We start from the raw sequence: 22,168 nt of genomic DNA, 5'->3' as shown, positions 1-22,168 counted from the left end.
TGTGTAATATGTGTATGTGCATGTGATTGTGGCATGCAAAGATGTCATAGTATGTGTGTATAGGTCAGAGGACAACCTCGGCTGTCACCTCGTCCACTTTGAAATAGTCTCTTGTTCTCAGCAGCATATGTGTGTCTAGACAGCCTGGCAGTGTCTCTATCACTGCAATTCTCCCATTTCTACCTCTTATATCACAGGAGAAGTTCTGAGATTACAGATGTGCATGCTCCATGTGCTGTTTTTACATGGCTTCTAGGCATTAGGGCTCGGGTCCTCACACTTACACAGTAAGTGCTTTTTCCACTGAGCCATCTCTTCAGCCCTAGAAGCATTGCTTTTGTGTTCACATTCACTCTGAAGTGCAAAGCATAATCTAGGTGACTTCAAAAATTATCATGGTGAAGAGAGATAATCCATATATAATGTACACTGAGCTTCTGCAGAATAAAAATAATTCTCACAGAATAAAGTAATCTAGGAAATCAGGAATGGTACAGTATTACTACACAAAACACAAGGATTAATCAAATCTCCAGCTAATACTCTGGGTGTGGCATATAATTTGGGACTCTATGCAGCATTTAACTATCCTGGCTCCTTTGGCAGTTTTAATTTGTGATGATGCTCAGTCCTTCCAATCTTTTGTGCTGTGGACACTTTGGAATGGTACTAGTTACTGATTTGGAGACTATCCCTCGCAGGCCTTGTCTGACATTGTATTGTCTTTAGAGTAGTTCAGGTTCAGGCTAGGATGCCCTATGCTTTATGGCGGAGGGTCTACATTACTGGCATGTTTTGTTACTGACTAGGATAAACTTGGCTACTTGAAGAGGGTAAAGTGGTGCCATGAATAGAGGAGCCCAGGACGGTACTGTCGACATTCTCATCCCTGGAAACCACAGCTGCTATCTTATTTGAAAAAAAAAAAAAACAAGCAAGAAAACAAACAAGCAAACAAAATACAATGGACATTTAGTTAAGGACTTTGCAAGGAGGAGACCCTTAAGGAATGCTCTCACCCCAGTGGCATGTATGCTCACCAGAGGCATAGAAACGAGAAGATCCAGAGAGGACAAGAAAATGTAGATAAAGGAAGACATTCAATTTAAGTAGCTCCAAGCCCAGGAACACCAGTAGCCATGGTAAGCTTGAAGCAAGGACAAAGTCCCCTGCAAATCCCTGCAAGAAGCACTGTCCAGATCACCTCATGATTTCAGATTCCTGGCACCTACAGCAGTTTAGAACACACTTACATTGTTTTAGCTCTCAGTTTGTGACAATTTGTTATGGCAGCCTCAAGAAACAAGTAGAACTGGTATCAGCCACATCCGACCATAGAAAAGTCACTACATTCTTTTAATAATTGATAAATATCCATGGCAATGGTACGTTGAGACTGTAAATATCCTGCTCCCAACGTTCCTCCATTTATTTTAGCGCACATGGTGGGTCTTGTCAGCAGTAATTATTACAGTGGCAACTGCTAATGCTGGCTCTCTGTTTCCCTATTTCCCTCTGCCTTTATTAATTGGAAGTTCTACTGTAAAGAAGAACTGTCCCATCTGCCCCATTTGTTTTGCTAGCTGATTACTTCTAGCGGCATTTCCGAGTCAATATTCTTAATAACTCCAGCCCAACTTAATTCAGAAGATATTTAAAGAATAGAAAATTTAAAGGCTAAAGGAAAAGGATTCACTGAGCTCCATGCTGAGATGCTTTAAGAGAATTTTATTAACTTGCTCTGCCCTCGGCCCAAGAAAGAATGTGTTCTCCATGGTCTCATTTACAAGAGAGGCAAGAGTGAGCATTAGAGAGATTTAGACCACACCTAATGACAAACAGCAATAAGAAAAGGCAGGAACTGAAGACACAGCTGTCTGTCTTTAAGGTCACATTACTGCCCATTAAGCTGCCTTTAGAGCACAGGAAAGAAGGGAGAAAGACTTGGTGGAACTGAGCTCAGCAACCATGTTTAATGCAGACTAGCTCAAATCATATGGGTAAACGAATAAATAGTGTTGAACATTTATACACACCCAGAGAAGAAATAGGGGGGTCCATATGGTATTATAGGGAGACTGCACAATAATAGCCCTGGGGTCTTAAAGGAGAAGAAACGTGGGAGAAGTTAGAGCAGAACTGGTATGGAGAGTCACCAAGCATAGAGTCCCCTTGAGCATCCTGAAACTCCTCCCCCTCTACTTGACTCATTTGAAGAGATGGCCTATTCCCCTCTCTTCCTGCAACTACACTGCCTCCAAACCCCTTCTCCAGTGTTTTCTCTTCTCATCCCTGGTCTATAAGAAACAGTCATATACATTCCCCATCTCCCAGAATGCCTCATTGTCTACCTTTGACATGTGAGGCTCCACTCACCCCATTCCTGCCCTGCACTGTCCTCCCGCCACTACTCTTCCCTGCTTCTTGCTCTCTGTGCTTCTCTTTGTCTTGCTTCTCTGTTAAACCCCTTGTCAAAGATTTGTTTCTTCCTTTCAGTTTCCCTCATTTCCCTTCATCCTTATCACTGTTCTCTGTTTGGTTCCTCTCCGCCATGCACTGTCTCTGGTAGTTTCCCCTCCCCCAGTATAGAACATTTCCTCAATAAGTACCAACAGTTGTCTACTTTCCCGTCTGGATTTTTCTGTCTTTTTTTTTTTTTTTTTGCCTCTCTCATATAGAACTGTTTGCTACCTACATTCTCTTCTCTTCCAGAGGCTTCAGAGAAACTGTTTGCAGGTCTCTTTCTCAAGCTGACATCTTTGGTCTCCAGTGTGCCTTTATTAACTTTTTTCAAGAAGGCTTCATCTCACTTACTGAACAGACATGGTAGCCACCTCCTTATTTTCTTTCTTTCTTTCTTTAAAAGAAAACAGCATTCAGGCTTTTAGACTTTCGTTGTTTTTACACTGCATCCTTCCTTCCCTCCTTCTTTCCTCCTTCCTTCCTTCCTTCCTTCCTTCCTTCCTTCCTTCCTTCCTTCCTTCCTTCCTTCCTTCCTTCCTTCATTTCTCCCTGCCCTCCTCACTTCCTTTCTTTTTTCTTCCTCTCTTTGTATAAGGACTTGTTTTTGTTGTTGCTTAACTATTTTTTGAGAAATTCATACATAAACACTGCATCAACATCACTTTTGACCAAGCTTCTTCCCCCAGCTCCTCTCGTGTACCCTCCTAAATTCATGACCTCTTTTTTAATTATTATTACACACACACACACACACACACACACACACATACAAATTCCTATTGAACCCACTTATATTTGCTGATATGTAAGCATTTTCCAGACTTGGCAGTGGGGACTGATGAACCAATATGTGAGTTTGTTTTAGGAGACTGGTTTTCCCTCTCTTAGCAGGCATTGAAAACCTGCAGATCTTCATATAGAGGGAGGACAGACACTTTCTGACCATGAAAGTGATGGTGGCTATGTTATGTTGCTGTCTGTCACTGTTTGTGTGCGTACCTATCCCCTATAGAGAACTGTTTCCTGTGCCACTGGCTTTGTGGTTGGTCATGTGATGTGTTTTTGGCCCACAGAATGTGAAAAAATCAACATCTGAGCATCAGATACATTTCTGCATTTTCCTAGATTCCCACCAGCTGTCTTGCTGATTTTCCCTGCCATGTAAACCAAATGTCTCTGACTGGGGCTCAGCTTCAGCCAAAATTCCAGAATGACAGGGCATGTAGAGTTGAGACACAGTCCCCACAGCTACCCACACTTAACACATGTGAGAAATAAAAAGTCCAGTTCCAGAGACTGGAGGGAGGGTATGTGTAGAACAAGCAACTGGATGATCTAGGAGAGTCAGGCATTGTGAAGTCTAAGGTGCTCTCAGCTTCAGTGTTTCACTAGCCCTTAGCGTTCAGTTGCTGGCAGAAAGTCTGAATACTACCAAATCCATTGTCTCCACTAGATACTATAATTTCAGTTGTGCAAATGACAAAGTTAGAAGTTCAGAGCGGTGAAATTACTTGTGCATCTCCATATAGCTGGTACTAGCTGAGTCCAAACTTAAAGCCAGGCTTCAAGACACAGAGCTCTGTGTTGGAGCTCCTGAGGATGACAATCAAGGTCGCTTTCTGGGCTCCACATCCAGATGCACTTATGTGCATGTGTATTCACACAAATTTATGCATCCTCACATGCCTATATGAACACACACACATACACACACGAGGAGAGAGAGGGAGAAAGAGAGATTCTTTAAAGCTGCTTTATTAATTTGTCTTTTGTTTCTAACTGGTAAGAGTTTTATTGTTGGACTGCATGAATGCATTTATTTATCATTGCATGATTATTAACATCAATAACTGAAGGAATTAGTGATATGCTATGAATGAGTGAATGTACTTGTTAGAGCAATGATCTAAAGCCATAATTCACAGAAAGCTTTATTAAGTACTATTCCAATATAACAGAGATTCTTCAAATAAAGCTACTGATTAAGAATGGTAATAACAGTTTCTTAGATTTATGGGGCATGTTATAGTCCTCAAGTATTTCTCATATATTATGATATCAGAGAATCATAGATCATCTGAATTTGAAGGAAATGCAATAGTCATTTTATCTATTATTCCTCTCAGAATTCTAATGGTTGGGCTTCCAATCTTGGCTTATACAGCCATGCAGACAAAGGTTACACTAAACCCTAACTGAGCCATTTACTGCTTGAAAGTTTCAGCACATCTAGAGAAGGTCCGTGCTGCCATGGATAGGAATTCTAGTCTCTTCTAGGGTTCCTGCATGGGGGTTCAACAGAATATATCTGTAGCATTTCCTGCGGGGAGCTCTTTCTAAGAGAAAAGTGCCTTCAAAGGTCTTTTCTTCTACATCAAACCATGCACTTCTTTTCATCATTCTTCTAAAAACATTTGTCACAAAAGGGACCAAAGATATTTTTAAAAGAAAATTCCATGATAAAAGATATTGATCTTAAGCAGTTTCTTTAGTAACTTCTGTAGAAATCTTTAAGACAAGCTAGGCCGCATCAAAATGAAATGATACCATTGTTTAAAGGAGATATGGAGCAGAGTTATCTGTCCAGCCCTGTGAATGGGAACTGCTAACAATTTTTGCTATAAGAATCTGATAATTGCAAAGGCAAATATATCCTGAAATGTCAAAATAGTAACAGTAGCATCAGCAAAATATAAAAACAAACAAACAGGCAAGCAACACCTAGATTAATGCAAAGAAGCAAGAAGAAATTCTGATCACATCTGCTAGGTGATTTTGCATTTAACCTTAAGGCCACCTGGAGCAGATGAACTCTTATATTCCAAATAAGAAAACTTCCACAAAGAACTCAAGTCAAGGAAGGAATCCTGAGAACAAGAGAAGTAATTCTTGCCCAGGGAAGAGCACGCCAATTGGCTATTAGTACTAAATGCCATTTTTGAAGGCATACATGTAAGTAACGTTATACAAATTGAGCAGGTTATATTTAGAAATATATATATGCAAGTATACATATATATTTATGAAACAACAATTAATAAAAAAAGAGGCCATGGATCTGAAAGAGAGTTAGGAGGAGTTTATGGGAGGGTTGAGACAGAGTAAAGGGAGGGAGAAATGGTATAACTATATCATAATCTATAAAATAAAAAAATCATTTAAAAACACACCTCTTTGGTTTTCATTTACATATGCAGATGTTAAAGTGAGTGAATAGAGTGACTGACACTGAGAATTGGTGCTGACTAAGAAGGCAAAAGGGAGCTGCAGAATTCACGCCAAGACTCTGTACCTGAAGGCAAATTGCTCAGCTTTCCCTGGCTTTCTTTCTCCTATCGATAAACTGTTGGCATGAGCAACACCTCTTTCCCAAACTGACAAGGTTCCAAGTTCTATCAAGTGTTTTGAGCACCCGGAGTGAATACTCCATAAATATCAGGCATGATAGACCATGACTACAGCTAACATTTTAATAACAGCTTTTGCTTTTTGAGCACTTACTGACTGTCAGGCACTATGCCATGGAGAATCGTGCCCAAGAACACAGACTCTCAATTTGGACAGACTAGAATTGGAATCTCAGCTTCAGCATTTATTGGTGATGTACATGAGGAGGCTTCAAAATTCTCACAAACTGCCAGGTTCCTTCCTCATCTGCACATAGGGTAAACGACAGCATCTTCTTTTAGAGGTTCTGAGGCAACTAAACAGAAGGCTACAAGTGCTGCCTTTGACTGCTCGTGAGAAAATTCCCCATGCTGGTCATCATTACTGTTTATTGCAAAGAGCAGTTATGAGTGTGACCTCAAAGGACACTTAGAAAAACTCTTAAGAAGTGGGGAATATTGTCTCAATTTTAAAATTGAGTGATTTGATCAAAGATATAAAGCTAATGACATAGACAACATTCAAATTAGGAATTAACCCCTAAACCATAAACTCCATTAATCTGCCTAATAATTCCACACGAGAGGGGGTATTTTCTGGAGTGCACTCATGGTATCAATGAATTTAAGCTTACAACAAAGAGGAGAGACATGGTAGTCTGCTGTGGGAACTCCTTTAGCCAGTCACCTTTAAGATACTGGCACACTCTAGGCATGGTCACATGTACTATATACACAAATGTAGGGATGTGCTGGATGTGGTACCTGCTCCCCACTCATGCAGAGGACTGCTGATCTACCCTGAAATAGAAAACCTTTATTATACTCCATTTTTAGCTAGTGCAGGACTATTTTATTGTAATCAGCAACATGTTGCACCCGCCCACGTGGTTCCAGAGTCCATGCCTACTGTGACCAGTCCAAAAGGTCCAGGGCCTGAAAGGTCTCCCACTCCCTCCAGCCTGGCTTGATTTCACCCACTAAGCAGTTTTTTTTTTTCCCAAACCCCTACACAACTGAGCTACCTCTTTGGCTTCCCCGCCCAAGTGTAAACCTGGCAATTTCCCACTGGCCCAAGTACAGCTTGTTCCTGCCTACCGATCTGCTCATGCAGAGAACTGCTGATCTGAGAGTCTACCCCCCCCCCCAAATCCCTTAATTATACTCCATTTTGAGGTATTGCGGGACTATTTTATTGTAATTGTCAACAGTAGTCAATATATTACATAGACAAGAAATAGAAAAGAGGCTTTAACAAAGTATTAGTTTTTACTGTTTAACCTTTGCATCCCCAAAGTCTAGCAGATAACTATTTTTATTTGCATTTGTGAGGGGTTTTTTTGAAATATCACCCACTTTGAGATCTAGCAAGAACTAAGTGTTATGATGCACATATTAAAAGAATTTGCAGAAGAGCCCAGCAAATAGTAAACACTCAAAACAAATGTCAGGTGTTATGACAATTCCTCCTACATCAGACAGCAGTGTCTGCACACCCGTTCAACACTCGGTGCTGCAATGGTAATATTACAGGCTCTGGCTCTGAGGATTCACTACACATCATGCATACTAATGCTAAGAACTATTTAGATATTCTTCTCACTCTTCGAGGTTGATATGATCAGTATGGTTTTATAGATAAGAAAACTAAGTCTGAGCGATGTTCAGGGACTCAGTCAAGGTAAAAGGAAGAGGAAGAGAAGGAGGGCAAAGGAAGGGAAGTTAAATTCAGAGCCAGCTCAGCTGAATTCCAAACCTCTGCTTTCTTTTGGGCATTTACCTTTGTGCATGGCTTAGGCAAACAGCAGCTAAAGCTAGTGTAGGAGGATGAGATGACCTCTCTCTCTCTCTCTCTCTCTCTCTCTCTCTCTCTCTCGCCCAGCTTCACTGAGAACATATTTATTGTACCATTCTTTGGGATACTGATAATCAGATGGTCAACAATTCAGGGATTAGTGAGCTGTTCAATTCAGGATGTAAGAAGTCCAGAAAGTATTTGGTTTGAACTACATGGCTATGGACTGTACAAGGTTACAGGTAGAAGGAAGCAATTTTTTTTTATTATGAAGGAAGGAGACTCAAATTGTGAAATCCCACCTCCACACATCCTTCTTTGAGAGTTTACTGCATGACATTGGTCTTCTTCCAAACCATCTTCAAGTGTTACCAAAGATGGAAACCATGGCTCATGCAGTAACCATGTGGCAGGAGCCAGAAGGGAAGCATGGTCACAGAACTGCCTCCTCACCACACAGTCATGAGCAAATCAGTTTGCTGAGTCTAAGATTTATCCTCTTAAAGATGAGAAGACAGATCCCAGTCATCTTGAAATCCATTCTCAATGGTCACAAAAGTAAATGCTTCTCTTTGTGTTCTTGCCGAGCTGTGAGTAGCCATGAGACCAAGAATAGAGACCATGGCTTTTAAACCCCTGACTTTTCAGGGAATTATAGGCAATGATGAGACTAATGTGGACTCCAATTTTCCCATTCATAAAGTAGGAGAGTATAGTAAATTAGAACAAATCTTACCTTTTCAACTGAACAAAAAGTAACAGTAACAAAAACAAATGCCCTTATATGGCTCAGATGCAAGATTTCCTGACTCAAGAGCTTGGTGTAGTTGGACATATTAGTGCAGCCTCTATTCCATACATGATGAAACCAGGACAGATGAATTAAACACTTTGTACAAAAACACCCAGAGAGGACAGTGGAAAAAGCAAACATCATGTCTGGCTCTGGTGCTGGTAATATTCCCAGAGAGTGGCCCCATGTTTGGAAAGTCACCTTCCAGCAACGGCCACCATTTGGTCCAGTGCCTCTAAGACCTAAGTGGCCAGTGGGGGAAAGAAGGAGACAGGAAATAATCTATTCCTGACATGTAGACCACAAGTTACAGATGTGTGTGTTTGGTGTATAGAGTATGTCAGCCTCCCCATTCCCTCCTCTGTCAGTAAATCCTGCAGGAAATTTCAGTGACATCTGGTGTGTGTTGAGTTATTCTTTGAAAACTAAATTTGCTGAGCAAAGAACAAGGGTAAGAGACATGATCCTGGGTAGACTGACTGATTTACTGGAACCAACACTAGGCCTGGAGTCAGAAAAGCTACATTTGGGGCTCATTTATAATTGAGATAATATGATATAGGTTACTAGGTTATAGCAAAAACATACATAAGTAAATGTTATGGCAAAAGATGGAAAGTACTTAATAAATATTAATCGAAGCTGAGTCTCATGCCCAAACATTACAGGCAGAAGAGCAGTCATGCCCCCACTCCTCTTAACATCAGATGGTACTTCAAAGCTCATGGGGAACTGAGCAAGCACACGGAAATGGTGTTTACAAATTTGCACCCCAAAATTAGCGTGCAGGCACTTACTTGGGTTGGCATGTGGCTGCATCATTTGCTAAATATATATACATGGAAAAAGTCTACCACACACATTCCATGAATAACACAAAGGCCTTGATTTGTTCCTCCACGTGATGAGCACTCGTTAGGTCCAAAATTAACATTGCTATCTGGCTGGGGTGTGCATATGTTTTTCCAAAAAGAGAAAAATTCCACGATCTCTCAGCCCTAATCAGATGTCTACTGTAGAATCTCACTAAATAGTGACTCTTGATGGAAGAACCAACTAAAGGAGTACAAAGTGACATTTATTCAGATCACTCATCTTTCTGAGCTCTGCTTTCATCTTTATATACATTTGGGATATCATTTCCGATTTTTGTTTACTGGATCCATTCCAAAGGTTAAGTGGAAGAAATAGCTTAAGTCTGTCTTTTAAGAGTGTAATATTGGGGGTAACTGGCATTGTTATTATCAGATGTCACCCCAAGCCCACCAGATGTGGGCCTGGATATTTCTGTTGCTGCATTTCTCTGTATGGTACAAAACCACACATCATAGGACGGAAGATAGGATGCAGTGGGTAGAGTGCTTGCTTTACAAGCACAGAAACTTGAGTTTCTACTCCAGATTTCACATGAAAAAGCCAGGTCTGGTAACATACACCTGTAGTCCAGCACCAGAAACCAGTGACTGAAGAATTTCAGAGGTTTCTGGTCAGCTAGTCGAGCAAACCAGTGAGTTCCAGACTCAGTGAGACACTGTGGCTCAGGAAATAACATGAAGAGAGATAGAGTAGGTGCTAACTTTTGGTACCCACACATACACACAGAAATACACACACACACACACACACACACACACACACACACCTTGAATTCTAACTCTTTAAAGAAACTATTACTAGAAGATTGCTCAGTTGATAGCAGCAGCCTCCTCAGAGGAGACAACAGATTGACACACTTATGCCACTTGTCAGACTTAGAAGATGCCTTTGCCTCTCTGTGCTCCTAATCACACTTCTAATATGCAGGTGATGTGCTATGCTTTATGCTTTCTTGCTTTACTACAATGAGGCAATTTTCATAAATGTGTACAACACAGTGCTGGACAAGCGAGAGATACACAAAAACGTCTCCAATTGAAAGATAATAGAGCCCACAGGACTCAGAGCTGGTCTTAATACCCGAGAGCTGTGGCATTGCATGCAGGTTATGGCAAATTGGGGAAGTTTAAATTTTTCTCCCCTCTTCCAGAATACTCAACAACTAGAATGTGAGAGGAATAGAGGCACCATCCTACGTGCTGTACTGGCTACATCTGGCCCATGCCTTAATTCTACCTTGTAATAGGTGTAGCCTTAAAGCTCCTGCCATATCAGGAGACGTGGGAAAGGGCATCTTCCTCTTGCAGTTTTGTTCCAAATTTGTATACTTAGTAATTCTTAGACAGACTGATTGTGTATAGGAGCACAGGACCCCAGCCCACAGCCAGGCAAGACAAGCATGTGACAGATGTTAAACAGCTATTCCCAGACATGTCAGCCAAAAGGCCAGAGTCGGACACCCTTTATTTTCTCCTCTGAAGCACAATTACTTTTTCACAGCTGATGGATGATGGATGTGATTGTGTCAGTCCAAGCGACTCCGCAAAAGTCACCTGACACTCTGAGGATCACACTGTTCTCTTACTGGCACACTCCAATTTTTCCATCTGTAGACAATCGCATACTCCTTTCTGTCCCCCGCCCTCATCCCATGCTCACTTACTCACCATCACAGAAATGTGGAGGATATGCATCTGTTCCTCGACGATCTCTGAGGGCTCCTGGAGTGTGGGAGCTGTGGCCTGGGCCAGCTGCCCCGAACTGCTCATGGAGACATGGAAGTATAGGGTACCATTCTCCAGCCACTGCTGCCTCCAGTGCACCAGAGAAATGTCCGCTGCTGTGCCAGACATCTCTGCAAGACAAGACCGAAAGCTGCAGGTGAGCGACATGCCAGGCTTCTGTGCTTTGGGGGCAAAGCTACTTCACACGGCCATGAACTCATAAGCCAATTATTATGTCAAGATGTTTTTCCTATATACCACTTAGGATCCAGGAGTCACAACTTCCATTTATAGATGGAAAACTGTGGTCAAGATACTCCTCAATAAACACAGGACCAGAGCTACAACTTGATCTTGGTGTGTCTGTCACACTTTTTCCATGACCTCATGTATGAAAAAGTAATTCTTCCCCCAGAGTAGACTAAACAAACAGATAAACAAACAGATAAAAGTGTTCCAGTTTTCTAATGTTGTACAATAGCAGAAAACAGAGGAAGACACATTTTTAAGTTCATATATGATTTTCACAGAACTTATCTGGAAGTCCTCAGAAGATTTCAGAGCTGGAAAACCAAAGAGAGCTTATGATTCAGCTGTGGTAACTAGCTAAGGTCAAGCCTGTTCATGGAAGGGCCGGACAAATGTGCTATTCTAAGCTTTTCTCAAGGGTTGATGAGCACAACTCCATTTTGAGAAATGTATGTTATATGTTCTGAATCAAGAGAACTTTGTCGCAGATGCCTCCATTGTTTAAAAATCATTGAAGGGGATTAGTGGTGGCTCTGTTAGTTAAGCTACTCTCATGCAAACATGAGGATCTGACTGTTAATATTCCTGAACCCCTCGTAAATTCTTCAGGTGTAGTAGCATGTTTATGTAACTCCAGAGCTTCAAAGTAGACGGACTTAGGTCCCTGGAATTCACTACTCAGACAGAAAAGCTATGTCTGTAAGTTCCAGAATCAGAGAGAGTCTCTCTCTAGAAAGAATATAAGTTGAAGATTGATTGAGGATGACACCCAATGTTGACTTCTGGTGTCAACTTAAATATGCAGATATGTGCATGAACACCTACAAACATTCCTAAACAAGCATATATTTACAACACACACACACACATTCACACACACCAGAACCATTACATAACTCCACTGATGATCATGTAGCTGGAAGGAAATTAATATTTTCTAGTAATTTTTCTATCCAATATCCTAATTTGAAGATCCTGACTCATTGTGCTTTGTAAAATATCATTAATATCATGTAAATGGTAATTTTATTAAATATTATATCACCACCATAGTCTCTTATTAGGTAACAAGGGTGGTAGAAGAGCTTTCAAAAATAGTTTTGCTTGAAGAGTATAAATTATTTCCTTAGTGCCTTATACTAAAGCAAAACATCACGGGAAACATCTCAAAAGGACAAAGCTTATAAGTGCATCTATAAATAAAGGAGAAAGAAGATGGTATTCTGGGAGAATTACCAGGTCTGCAGTCAAGTCAGAATTACTTTGGGAGTCAGATAGCCAGCCATAGTAGTGTCCATAGAAAACATTGAGTCTTAGTAGTATCTGAGGCTTAGAAATTTGGTTCACTACAGTCACAGAGGTGACCTTTAAACATGACCCCTACAAAACCCAAAGATCCCATGTGCATTTTATGCAGAGAGCAGCACTGGTGAAACAGGCCAAACCCGAGCTCTCTCTTATGCAGTCGTCTCTTCTCATGGCACAATGGCAGCCTTCTTCTCATCTGGAGGCACTGAAATGTCTCCTTGGCTCAGACAAATCCTAAGGAATTTTCTCATGTACTCCAATCCCAAAAGGCTTTATTTTCTTAAGGTAAGCAATCAGAATTTTTTAGGGAGGAATGCCTGGTACTTAGTAAGGGCTATGAAGAAAGTTAGTTATGATTTTTTAAAATTAATTATTGATTTATACTCATAATAATTATTAATATGGATAAGATCTAAACTAGCCAATTGTTGTGAAACAAGACTAGTGATATCCTTGATGGTGTTCTCTTCAGTGCTCCACTCTATTGCAGAATCCTTCAAAAATAGCTGACATGCCAGCTCCCTTAGTCCCTCTATGCATCCACCTAGATTGGGGCACTATCACAAATACTTCCTATCTTGGTTACCTCCACTTCCCCCCTTCCTTTCCTGTTTATTCTCAATCACAAACTACAACACAATTCATCTCATAGTACTGAACATCCAGTTCTAAATCTTTCCAGGGTCTCCTCCCTCCTTGCAAAGAAAAGACGAAGTAGCCAGAAAATGATGAATTATTATTCCAAGTGCATGGTCTTGGACTGCTTGAAGGATTAGCCAGATATGAAGCAGAGATAGAAGTAATCACAGAAGCTCGTCAGCTCTTCGAGCCATAAACCCCAAAGGGCCCTGAGAGCTATTGTGGTACTTAGGTAGAAGATACTCACTGAGTCTTTCTCAGCGCTTTCTCTGCTGGGGCTGGGGTGATCTATTCTGTTACTAACTCACGTTTCAATCTCAGGACCAGGGACACTAGCAGTCTTTTCTTGCAGAAGCCAACTGTGCCACAGTAAGATGGAGGCGTTATAATACATGGTCTTGCTTATCACTTCACTTGTTTTGCTAATTGCATCAAATCCCAGAATTAGAGATTCAGGAAACTGAGGCTAACCCAGCACTGAAGAGTCTAAATCTATAGAACACCACCAAAGCAGTAGATATGTAGCTGATACAGTCTGGTTTAGACAGGCAGAACAAGCCCAGGGATACTGGTGGGAATCTGAGTACCCATCTCCTGGAGCTGTAAAATCCCACCATGCATGTGGCTTTCCCCACTCATGTTCCTATTAGGCAACAGAGGGTTACAGATGGTTAGTAACTCATTTAAGGCCACTGGTGAATCTGTTCTCAGCTGGACTCGGTGGATTTCCAGTCAACACAATTTCTACAATGCCAACTGCACTTGCAGCATCTCCGTTTCCTTGACTAAATTAGCCCATGAACAAAACTAGATTGAGCTCTTTGTTTGCTACAGCAATGAGTGCACAGTCAGCAGACAGTAAATGTTAAATGATAATAACAGTGTGTGAAACACAGTAAATATTGAATCACACAAGAGAGCTCCGGACTTACACTATTGTTGAGGCAATAGGAGAGGAAGCAGGAAACTGCAAAATGAAAACTACTTTAGTGGAAACAGAAAGCCATGCCATTCATTCATTCACTCACTCACTCATTCATTCATTCATTCATTCAATGTAACTTATCATGGTCTGAAACACTTTCAGGCTACTTAGCGGCTCAGAATATTGAGATAAATGAAATGCCTGCAAGAAGCTCAGAATCTGTTAGCAACAAAAGTTCTATGTAGTCTGCTGTCTCCCAGCTCCATGCCATGACCTACATACACGGATGTCCTCTGAGATTCTGAATTATCTGACTTATCCCTTCTGTACTGAATGCCCTTCACCATGAGCTATAGCCCGATAGGCCTTAATATATCTGTTAAATGCGTTAGCTGCCTCTTGTATCAGGTCATGAGCATTTTCTGTCCCAGCTTCCTGCAGCTCTCCTCCCAAAGCTGAAAATTGGTTTCTTCTCAGTGTTAATCCCTCAATCCAAATGCCACCAGCTCTGCGAAGCTGGGCCTGAGCACTCAGGCTGAAGGACTCCTCTCTAAGCACATTCAATCTTTTATATGCTCCCTTCACAGAAACTTCTGAAAGCACTTGTGATTATTATAAATTTATCACAGATATTTACTTGAATATGTGCTTATTCTCTGTCTCTCCAGGAGAGCAGAGGCCTTGTCTGCCTTATGTCCTGTCATTTCTCAAGCACTTTGCAAAGTACTTGGCATTTCATAAATAATTACTGCATCTTTAGTGTATAAGTAAATATATATTTACATATGCATATATAGACATAGAGATACATATGCATATCCATAGTAAGTTGGTAAACTTAGTAAAGATATAATTCAGGATGCTAAGTCTCATCAGAGAATTAAACAAAGAATAAATACCTGTTGGGAACTCAAAGTCAAAAGGGGCCTGCTAAGCTTGGAGACCAAAAACTCCTCCCGGAGTAGCATGGGCACAGTTGAGGGCAGACACTGATGTTCTTCAGGGGTGGGAAGACATCAAGAACCAGCTGGCCAACCCAGAAAACAGAGCAAGGTATTCATGCAAGAGTGCAACAAATGCAACTCCCACAGAGGTAGGGATTTCAGTGCATGTGTTAGAGCATCTACTTCATTTGGCAAGCAGTCAGGAATTGGCAGTGCAAGCTTGATCAGAGAGCCAATCCTGTGTCGAGGTCAAAGAAATTGTAGCATGACCAAAGCCAGCTCTTGAAATTGCCTGCTGATTGATTTTCCAATTGCATTTTCCTTTTTTTCTTCCCCTGGTCCTTCCATATAAACATTTCATTGAAGTCTTCAAGTCATATTACAATCAAACTTAAAGCAAAGGGGGACTAAACACATTTGGTCGGGAACCAAGACGATTCCCACAAAGGCAGATTATGCTGACATGATGAATATAAAGTGAAACAGCAGATATTAAAGTGGGAGAATTGGTGCACCATGCCTTCCGGTGGTAGGCTGACTCCAACGCCTGCCTCTCTCCCACCCTGTGAAGCTGGTTTTTTTTTATTATTGGAATCATAAAGAGATACAGAGATTGCCTTTTCACCTTTCTCAGTTCCCGCCATATGGGGTGCAACTTGTGAAATATTCAACAGCCTCAAATCCCCTCCACCATCCCACAAAGCCATGCAAGAGGATCAGCCTTCATCAGTAATTCTGGGGAGCCTGCTACCATGCCTCAGAGGCTACTGATGCCTTTCAGCCTCCTGAAAAAGAAATAAAAATCCCTAAGGCGTATTATGCTTTTAATTGGCTTGTTCTTCCTAATCTATGGCACTCATTGTATTTTTATTTAATTCCTGAAGGTCATTATGAAAATAAGTGGTGCTTCTGATCTTCAGCCATCCTGGTAACATCTCCCAAGTGGCTAACTAACCAGCCTCCTGCTTCCACAGCACCAGCTGACCCTCCAATCGATTATTTGCAGAAATCCAGAGAGAGCTTCTGATGAGTTTGTAAATGGCTTGGCCTCACCGAGGAAGAGGAAGACATTATAGAATATTGCCTCTATGAACTTACAGCCCAGGCAGGAAGAGTTGGGTAAGGCAATAATGTTAACTCAAGTTACGCTTGTCACCAGCTATTATAGCTTCACACCTGCTCATCGTGCACCCCCAGAGTGGGTCTAGAGTAATTGCAAAAACACGTCCTCTTCTTAATCTCTGTAATGGTTAATTAATGCAAACCTTTATCATCACTCTCCTGGGCTATTGCAACTGGTTCTGTGCCAATCACAGTCTCATCTGAAAAGAAAAAGATACATTCAATAAGGTCATTGAAAATTGTTTCATAAAGGGGGACATTTACAGAGGCTTGGGTAGGATTAAAACAGGCCAGTGAAGCACTGCAAAGTTAGCAACAGGAAGGAACTATCACATTGAGGTGAAGAAGGAACTGTTATCCTGAAACTCTGAGTCATGCATACAAGAGTGCTACAGACAGCATCTGCAACCTTTGCTAGAATGGCCCAGGCACTGGCAATGCATGAGCCAGAATAGAAGCTGTCAATAAAATAAAGACCCTGCGCATATTCTCTTTCCACCCTGCAGGTGTCTCATACATGTCAACCTTAACTGGATACCCAAGGATGCTTTAGGCCAAGCAAATCATATAGGTCATCCTTCTTGCTTCCCCAGCAGAATAGAAATGGATCTCTGCAGGGAGCCGATTTGAATGGCTGCCATTACAAGATGGCATTTGGCCCCAGCCTCGCTTGAGACCATAATAAAGGTTGCAGTTCTTCCACCAGAACACAGGATGAGTTGTTGCGATCTAGCTTCCCACACTTCCCCTGACCGGCAGGGGAACTTCCTTGTGGTCTGTATTTGACAGGGATGTTCCCTTGCTTTCTTTCCTGCCGGTGGGTCTCCAGAAAAGCAGTTAAAGTATCAAAGTAGCAAAGGTTGCTAGGCAGACTCCCTATATAAGCAGCTACAGCTCAGAGCTCGGGGCCCCTTGCTTTCTGCTCTCCCTTCAACCAAGAGGCTCCAATAAAGTGTGATTTGAGAAGAATCCTCGTCTGGTGGCTGTTCTTTCCTGCTGGTCAGGGAGTTCGCTGCAGATCTCAAAAGACAAATGGAGACAACTCACCAGGCCCTTCAACTGGTTTTATTACCACCTGCCAATTTCCTTCTTTTCCAACTATTCATCAAATTAGGCAAAGGGAAGAAATTTCTAACTTGTGATCTGATCTTCTCATTCTTCTATTCAAAGCTCTTCTGTGATGCCTAATGTTCCTTGTGAATATATTTGAGGAACCTGCCACACAAATCTGTTCATGAGCCAACTATAACTTCCTCTCTACTCATTTTTCACTCTTTCCCTTGTATTTACATACTAATTCACACTCATACTATTATAATTATGATATGTACAGGTGGTCCCCAATCTACAATGGGATTGCATAAACTTACAAATATTTAATAAGCTGCAAATAATGTATGAGAAGTGCACTTTACATAATTTACATACACTACGTCCCAGAGCTTAACATAACAAGCCTTAAGCCTGCTCAGAAGATTTCATAGCTTACAGAGGACCAAAATCATCTCAAACAATGCCTATTTTGATATAACCTGTTGACTATCTCTTGTGATTGTTGGTATACATATCCCATTCTCATTGTATATAGTACAGACATATTACATACTATTTTAAATGTGTTGAAATTATTTGTTTACTCTGCAGCCCATATTTGTGGCTGAACACAAATAGGGTTCCAAAAACATTTCACAAGTTAAATTAAGTTACACCTATCTCTGAGGTAAAGGAGAGCAACTCCATCAGTGATGGCTTGAATCCCACAGAGAAACTTCACAGAAAGTTTACCACCATCTTCTTCAAGTGTAAGCTCTCTGGAGAATGCAAATTTAGAGGAAAATAATTTAACTTTCAAATATTCCATTGTCACAGAGTGTAAGAAATGATGTTTATATGGAAAGCAGGCAGTCTTCGGATTTTGTTTGGAGATGAGCCCATGGATGCAAAGCTGGGAAGATACACACTAAAATAGTAATAAGAGTACTCTTCAAATGCTGAGATCAGAGGTGATTTGAATCATGTGTAGATACATTTTCTCTGTACTGACTGTAAATCACCTCAGCAGTAGAAGCAAATGCATGCACATTCATTTTAAAGATTCGTGTAGCGAATCAAACTTTTCTATGATCTGGGCGGGAGATACTCTGTCCTCAGGAGCCCATTCCAAGGGGCTGAGAACAAAGGCATGCTAGGAATAGTTTGAAATCAAAGTGAGAAGGTTAGAAGAGAAGAGATGGCTTTTGCTTGGATTTAATGTCTCCATAGAGGAGTCCAAAGGATGGGCTGGATTTAAGAAAACCACTCAGCAGACAGAAAGTCCTTCAGATGGAGAATAGGTTCAAAATTGATGAGGCAAGAGGGTCGCGATCACGTGAAGAGATGCACTGGGAAGAATGCAGAGGAGGCCAAAAAGCATCCTCACTTAAAGGAAGCCCAGAGAGCAAAACATAGAAAGTGGACAGCCCCTTCCTATGGATGGAACATCTCCTTTCAGAATAGTAAATGTATGTCCCCTTTAGGCTCTTGGTTCAGTCAGAAAAAATTCTGGTTCTGGAGTTTTTGAAGCTCTCCACATAATATTTTTAAAAAGGACAGCTGGTCTGATATCTGAATGGATGGTAGATATATCTCAGTTGCTTTGACCTACTCAAACAGCCTGGAATAGTGAAAAGAACACTAAATTTTGGATAAGAAACTTAGATTGATATGTTCCTGGTATATTAACTGACCAGTGTACATGAGGACAAATCATAGTCTGTATGATCTTTTTGTATTTGAAAAATGGGGGTCACTGTCTGCCCTACTTACATCATGTCTAATATAGAATGGAGAAAGAATAAGGCCAAACATCAAAACATTTTCACAAATCTGCAGGGTTCTGCTGTTAGTTCCAAAGTATACAACATCTTTACCCTGGTTCTCCAACAGTGTACCTCTCTTAAATCATTTGCTGTTTAAAATGTGTCATGCCCAGAGCTTGGCCTAGAGAATAGTCTAAGGGGAGAGATACCTTTGACTGTTACCCTCACAGACTTTCTCATCTTGTCTGGGTTTTCTCCTTCTTCTGTTATTGTTTAAACAAACAAACAACAACAACAAAAGAGCAGCGGTAGCAAGAGCAGCATTTCCCTTCTCATGCTTGAGTTTGCTTACTTATCTACCCCTTTCACTGCTGTTCTCAGCACACAGCAGGTGCAAATAAATATTTGTGAATGAATACATCAGTTCTTGAACATTTATTAAACTTCTTCTTCTCAAGAAAGTCATAATCTAGGAGATAAAGAAAAAGTAACCAAAGTGGTGATGTTATGGTAGTTACCACAGAAAAAAAAGATGGATAGCATACTACAGGAGTGTGTGTGAGGCTAGTCACTGGTCCTTGTGGATTGGGGATTTTGGCAAGGCTTTTCAGAAACTATGATCTGGGTGGTTTATGATTCTAAAAGATCCTGATGTCAGGCAGGTTACACGATACCAATGGTATTCTGGTTTGAAAGGCTGCCTGGGGGGACAGAAGGTGAAGAGGTGGTGGGGGTGTGACAGAGCTTAGGCCCTGAAGCAGTAGTCAGAGAGGAGCATCCCAGGAGTCCTCAATACCCCTCCCACCATCAGCTGTCAGCACTCATCTCTTCCCTGTCTCCAATCTGCCCTTTTCTGCATCCCTTGGGAACTGCATCTTTTATATAAAACTCTTTTCCTAAGCCTCTCGGTAGAGATAAATAATACAGTTATGCTTGGTTTTAAAGGGGAAGGGAAGAGAAGAATTAAGAGTTATTGGCAAGGGAGAAAAGCATATCATTTCAGATTAGATTTGAAAATAGATGGAAGGCTGATGGGATTGATTCTCATTACTCTTAGCTATTCTCTCCTGAACCATCTCCCCCTCTCTTTGCTTCATTTTTTCCAGTGTATCTCTCCTTGTCATTTAGCTTCACTGTATCTTGTTTCTGCCATGTGTTTGAAGGTTCTTCTGTTCTTTTTTAAGTTTACCATAACAGTAGGTTTTACAATTTCCCTTCCCCCAAAAATGATGCAGAGAAGTAGTGAAATACACAGGAATAGAAAGGAACATTTAAGATACCTACTGAAGCATCGGGGTAGAGGGTTTTATTCTTTGTCCATTTAGTCTGGTCAGAACCACGGATATGCATGGTAGAAAACGCTATATTTATTTCTCAACCGAGAGCTCTGATGCCTCATTCACTTCCATCTAATAAGTGGCAGAGGACTCAGTCCCTGGTTTCTTGATCCCAAACTGAATGTTTTCACTGCCCTCCTGCCTGGGATGAGGAAAGCGTTTAACACACTGAAGTAAAGACACAGAGCATTCAACTCCATTTTCATGATATAAGAAGTACAAGTGCAGTCATGCTGCTGGTCCCCCTGATGCTCTAGCTATATATTTCACCATTCTGAAAGTCACATGTTAGGATTACACATGCTTCCCTCTGTTTTTAAGTTCCAAATATTACCCCCACAAAGAGGTACAGTAATTACCAAGTTATGGAGAGATTTGATGGTCACTCTGGTCCTCTCTATACACTTCACTGCACTGACCCTTAACCAACATACCTCTCTGAGCCTTACTTGTATCTGAGAAAAAAGTAGGAATCATAAAACAACCTCTTATTATTATTGTGAGAATCTGGAGAATGGAGTGTGTGAAGGACTTAGCATGTAGCCTGTGGATATTCCCTGGCAGTCATCTGTCTTCTTGTCATTCTTTTCCATCTCGCCTCTACCAAGGAAGTAAGAGATAGACTTTTTTGAGTGCAATGGGGATTTGTCTGACAGTATCAAAATTAAGAAAAAGGAAGCAGAATAAATATGAATCTGCCGGCTTTGGGGGATACTATCCAAGTGTCTTCTAACTCATCCCAAGTGCTCCACACCCGTTCTTTAGCTTTAGAGTAATGACACAGCACAGTGTTATGAAATTACATTAGAGAGTATGAAGGGATGGAGAATTGACCCATACATTTTACTGACCCAGAAAATAAGGATCAGAGATGGGTAGAACTTGCCTTAAGTCACACAGCCCTACAATTGAACACTCTTGTCACAGTATATAGATCAAGATTTAGAAAAGGACTGGATCAGAGGATGGAGATAGCAATCTCCCTGACTTTAGGCAGTAATTTTGTACCTTGGCATCTGAAGCCTGTCCTAAAGATGCTGCACAAGGCTCTTTATACCCCTGCTCTTAAGACAGACTGGTTGATCTCCTGCCCAAGAGGATGAGCATGCGAGTGTCAGTGCATGGATTCAGAACTGATAGGCAATAAATCGTGATGATTCAAGGGAGCCCAATATATGTGGTGTCGGAGGTCCTTCTGTATATGTGTTGCTTATATTGGTTATAAATAAAGAAGCAGCTTGGGCCAATGACAGATTGGAAGAAAACAAGGTAGGAATTCCAAGTACAGATAGAGGAGAAAAGAAGGCAGAGTCAGAGACATGCCATGTAGCTGAAGGAGACAGGCTCCCTGGAGCCTTGCTGGTAAACCACGAGCCTAGTGGTAATACACAGAATACTAAAAATGGTTAATTTAAGATGTAAGAGCTAGCTAGAAATATGCTTAAGCTATTGGCCAAACAGTATTGGAATTAATATAGTTTCCATGTGATTATTTTGTGTCTGGGCAGCTGGAATGGAACAAGCAGTCTCTGACTGCATATATGTGAGGATAGTGAAAGCAGTAAGTAACCAGAATCGACGAGATGGTCATACTGGCAGCCAACACCACCAGCTATTTGCAAAAATGAAGACTAGGAGGAATATCCCTCTGTGATAAATCTACTTTTACACCAGACCCTGACCAGGACATGTTGCATATGGATGCTGCATAACCACACTTAGACAGATTCCTGGATTCCAATGTTTGTTCATAATTCATCACTTGCCCCATCTCTCTCCAAAATTTAGCTGGTCTTAGCACTCTGGAGA

General features: G+C 41.2%; 1 protein-coding gene across 1 annotated transcript in view; it reads right to left on the bottom strand.

The window, feature by feature from the left end:
- Positions 1–22,168, bottom strand: part of LOC126507945 (astrotactin-2-like) — a 219,576-nt gene that overhangs the window by 65,369 nt on the left and 132,039 nt on the right. The window contains exon 2 of the mRNA XM_050152803.1: positions 10,981–11,168. Within this exon, the coding sequence (XP_050008760.1) occupies positions 10,981–11,168 (188 nt within the window). The remainder of the gene's footprint in view (positions 1–10,980; positions 11,169–22,168) is intronic.

Source organism: Alexandromys fortis, unplaced genomic scaffold (assembly GCF_014885135.2).
Source record: "Alexandromys fortis isolate MF-2015 unplaced genomic scaffold, M_Fortis_MF-2015_v1.1 scaffold_73, whole genome shotgun sequence".
NCBI lineage: Eukaryota > Metazoa > Chordata > Mammalia > Rodentia > Cricetidae > Alexandromys > Alexandromys fortis.
Note: the sequence above shows the minus strand (reverse complement) of the source record. Positions and strands in the feature narration are given on the sequence as shown.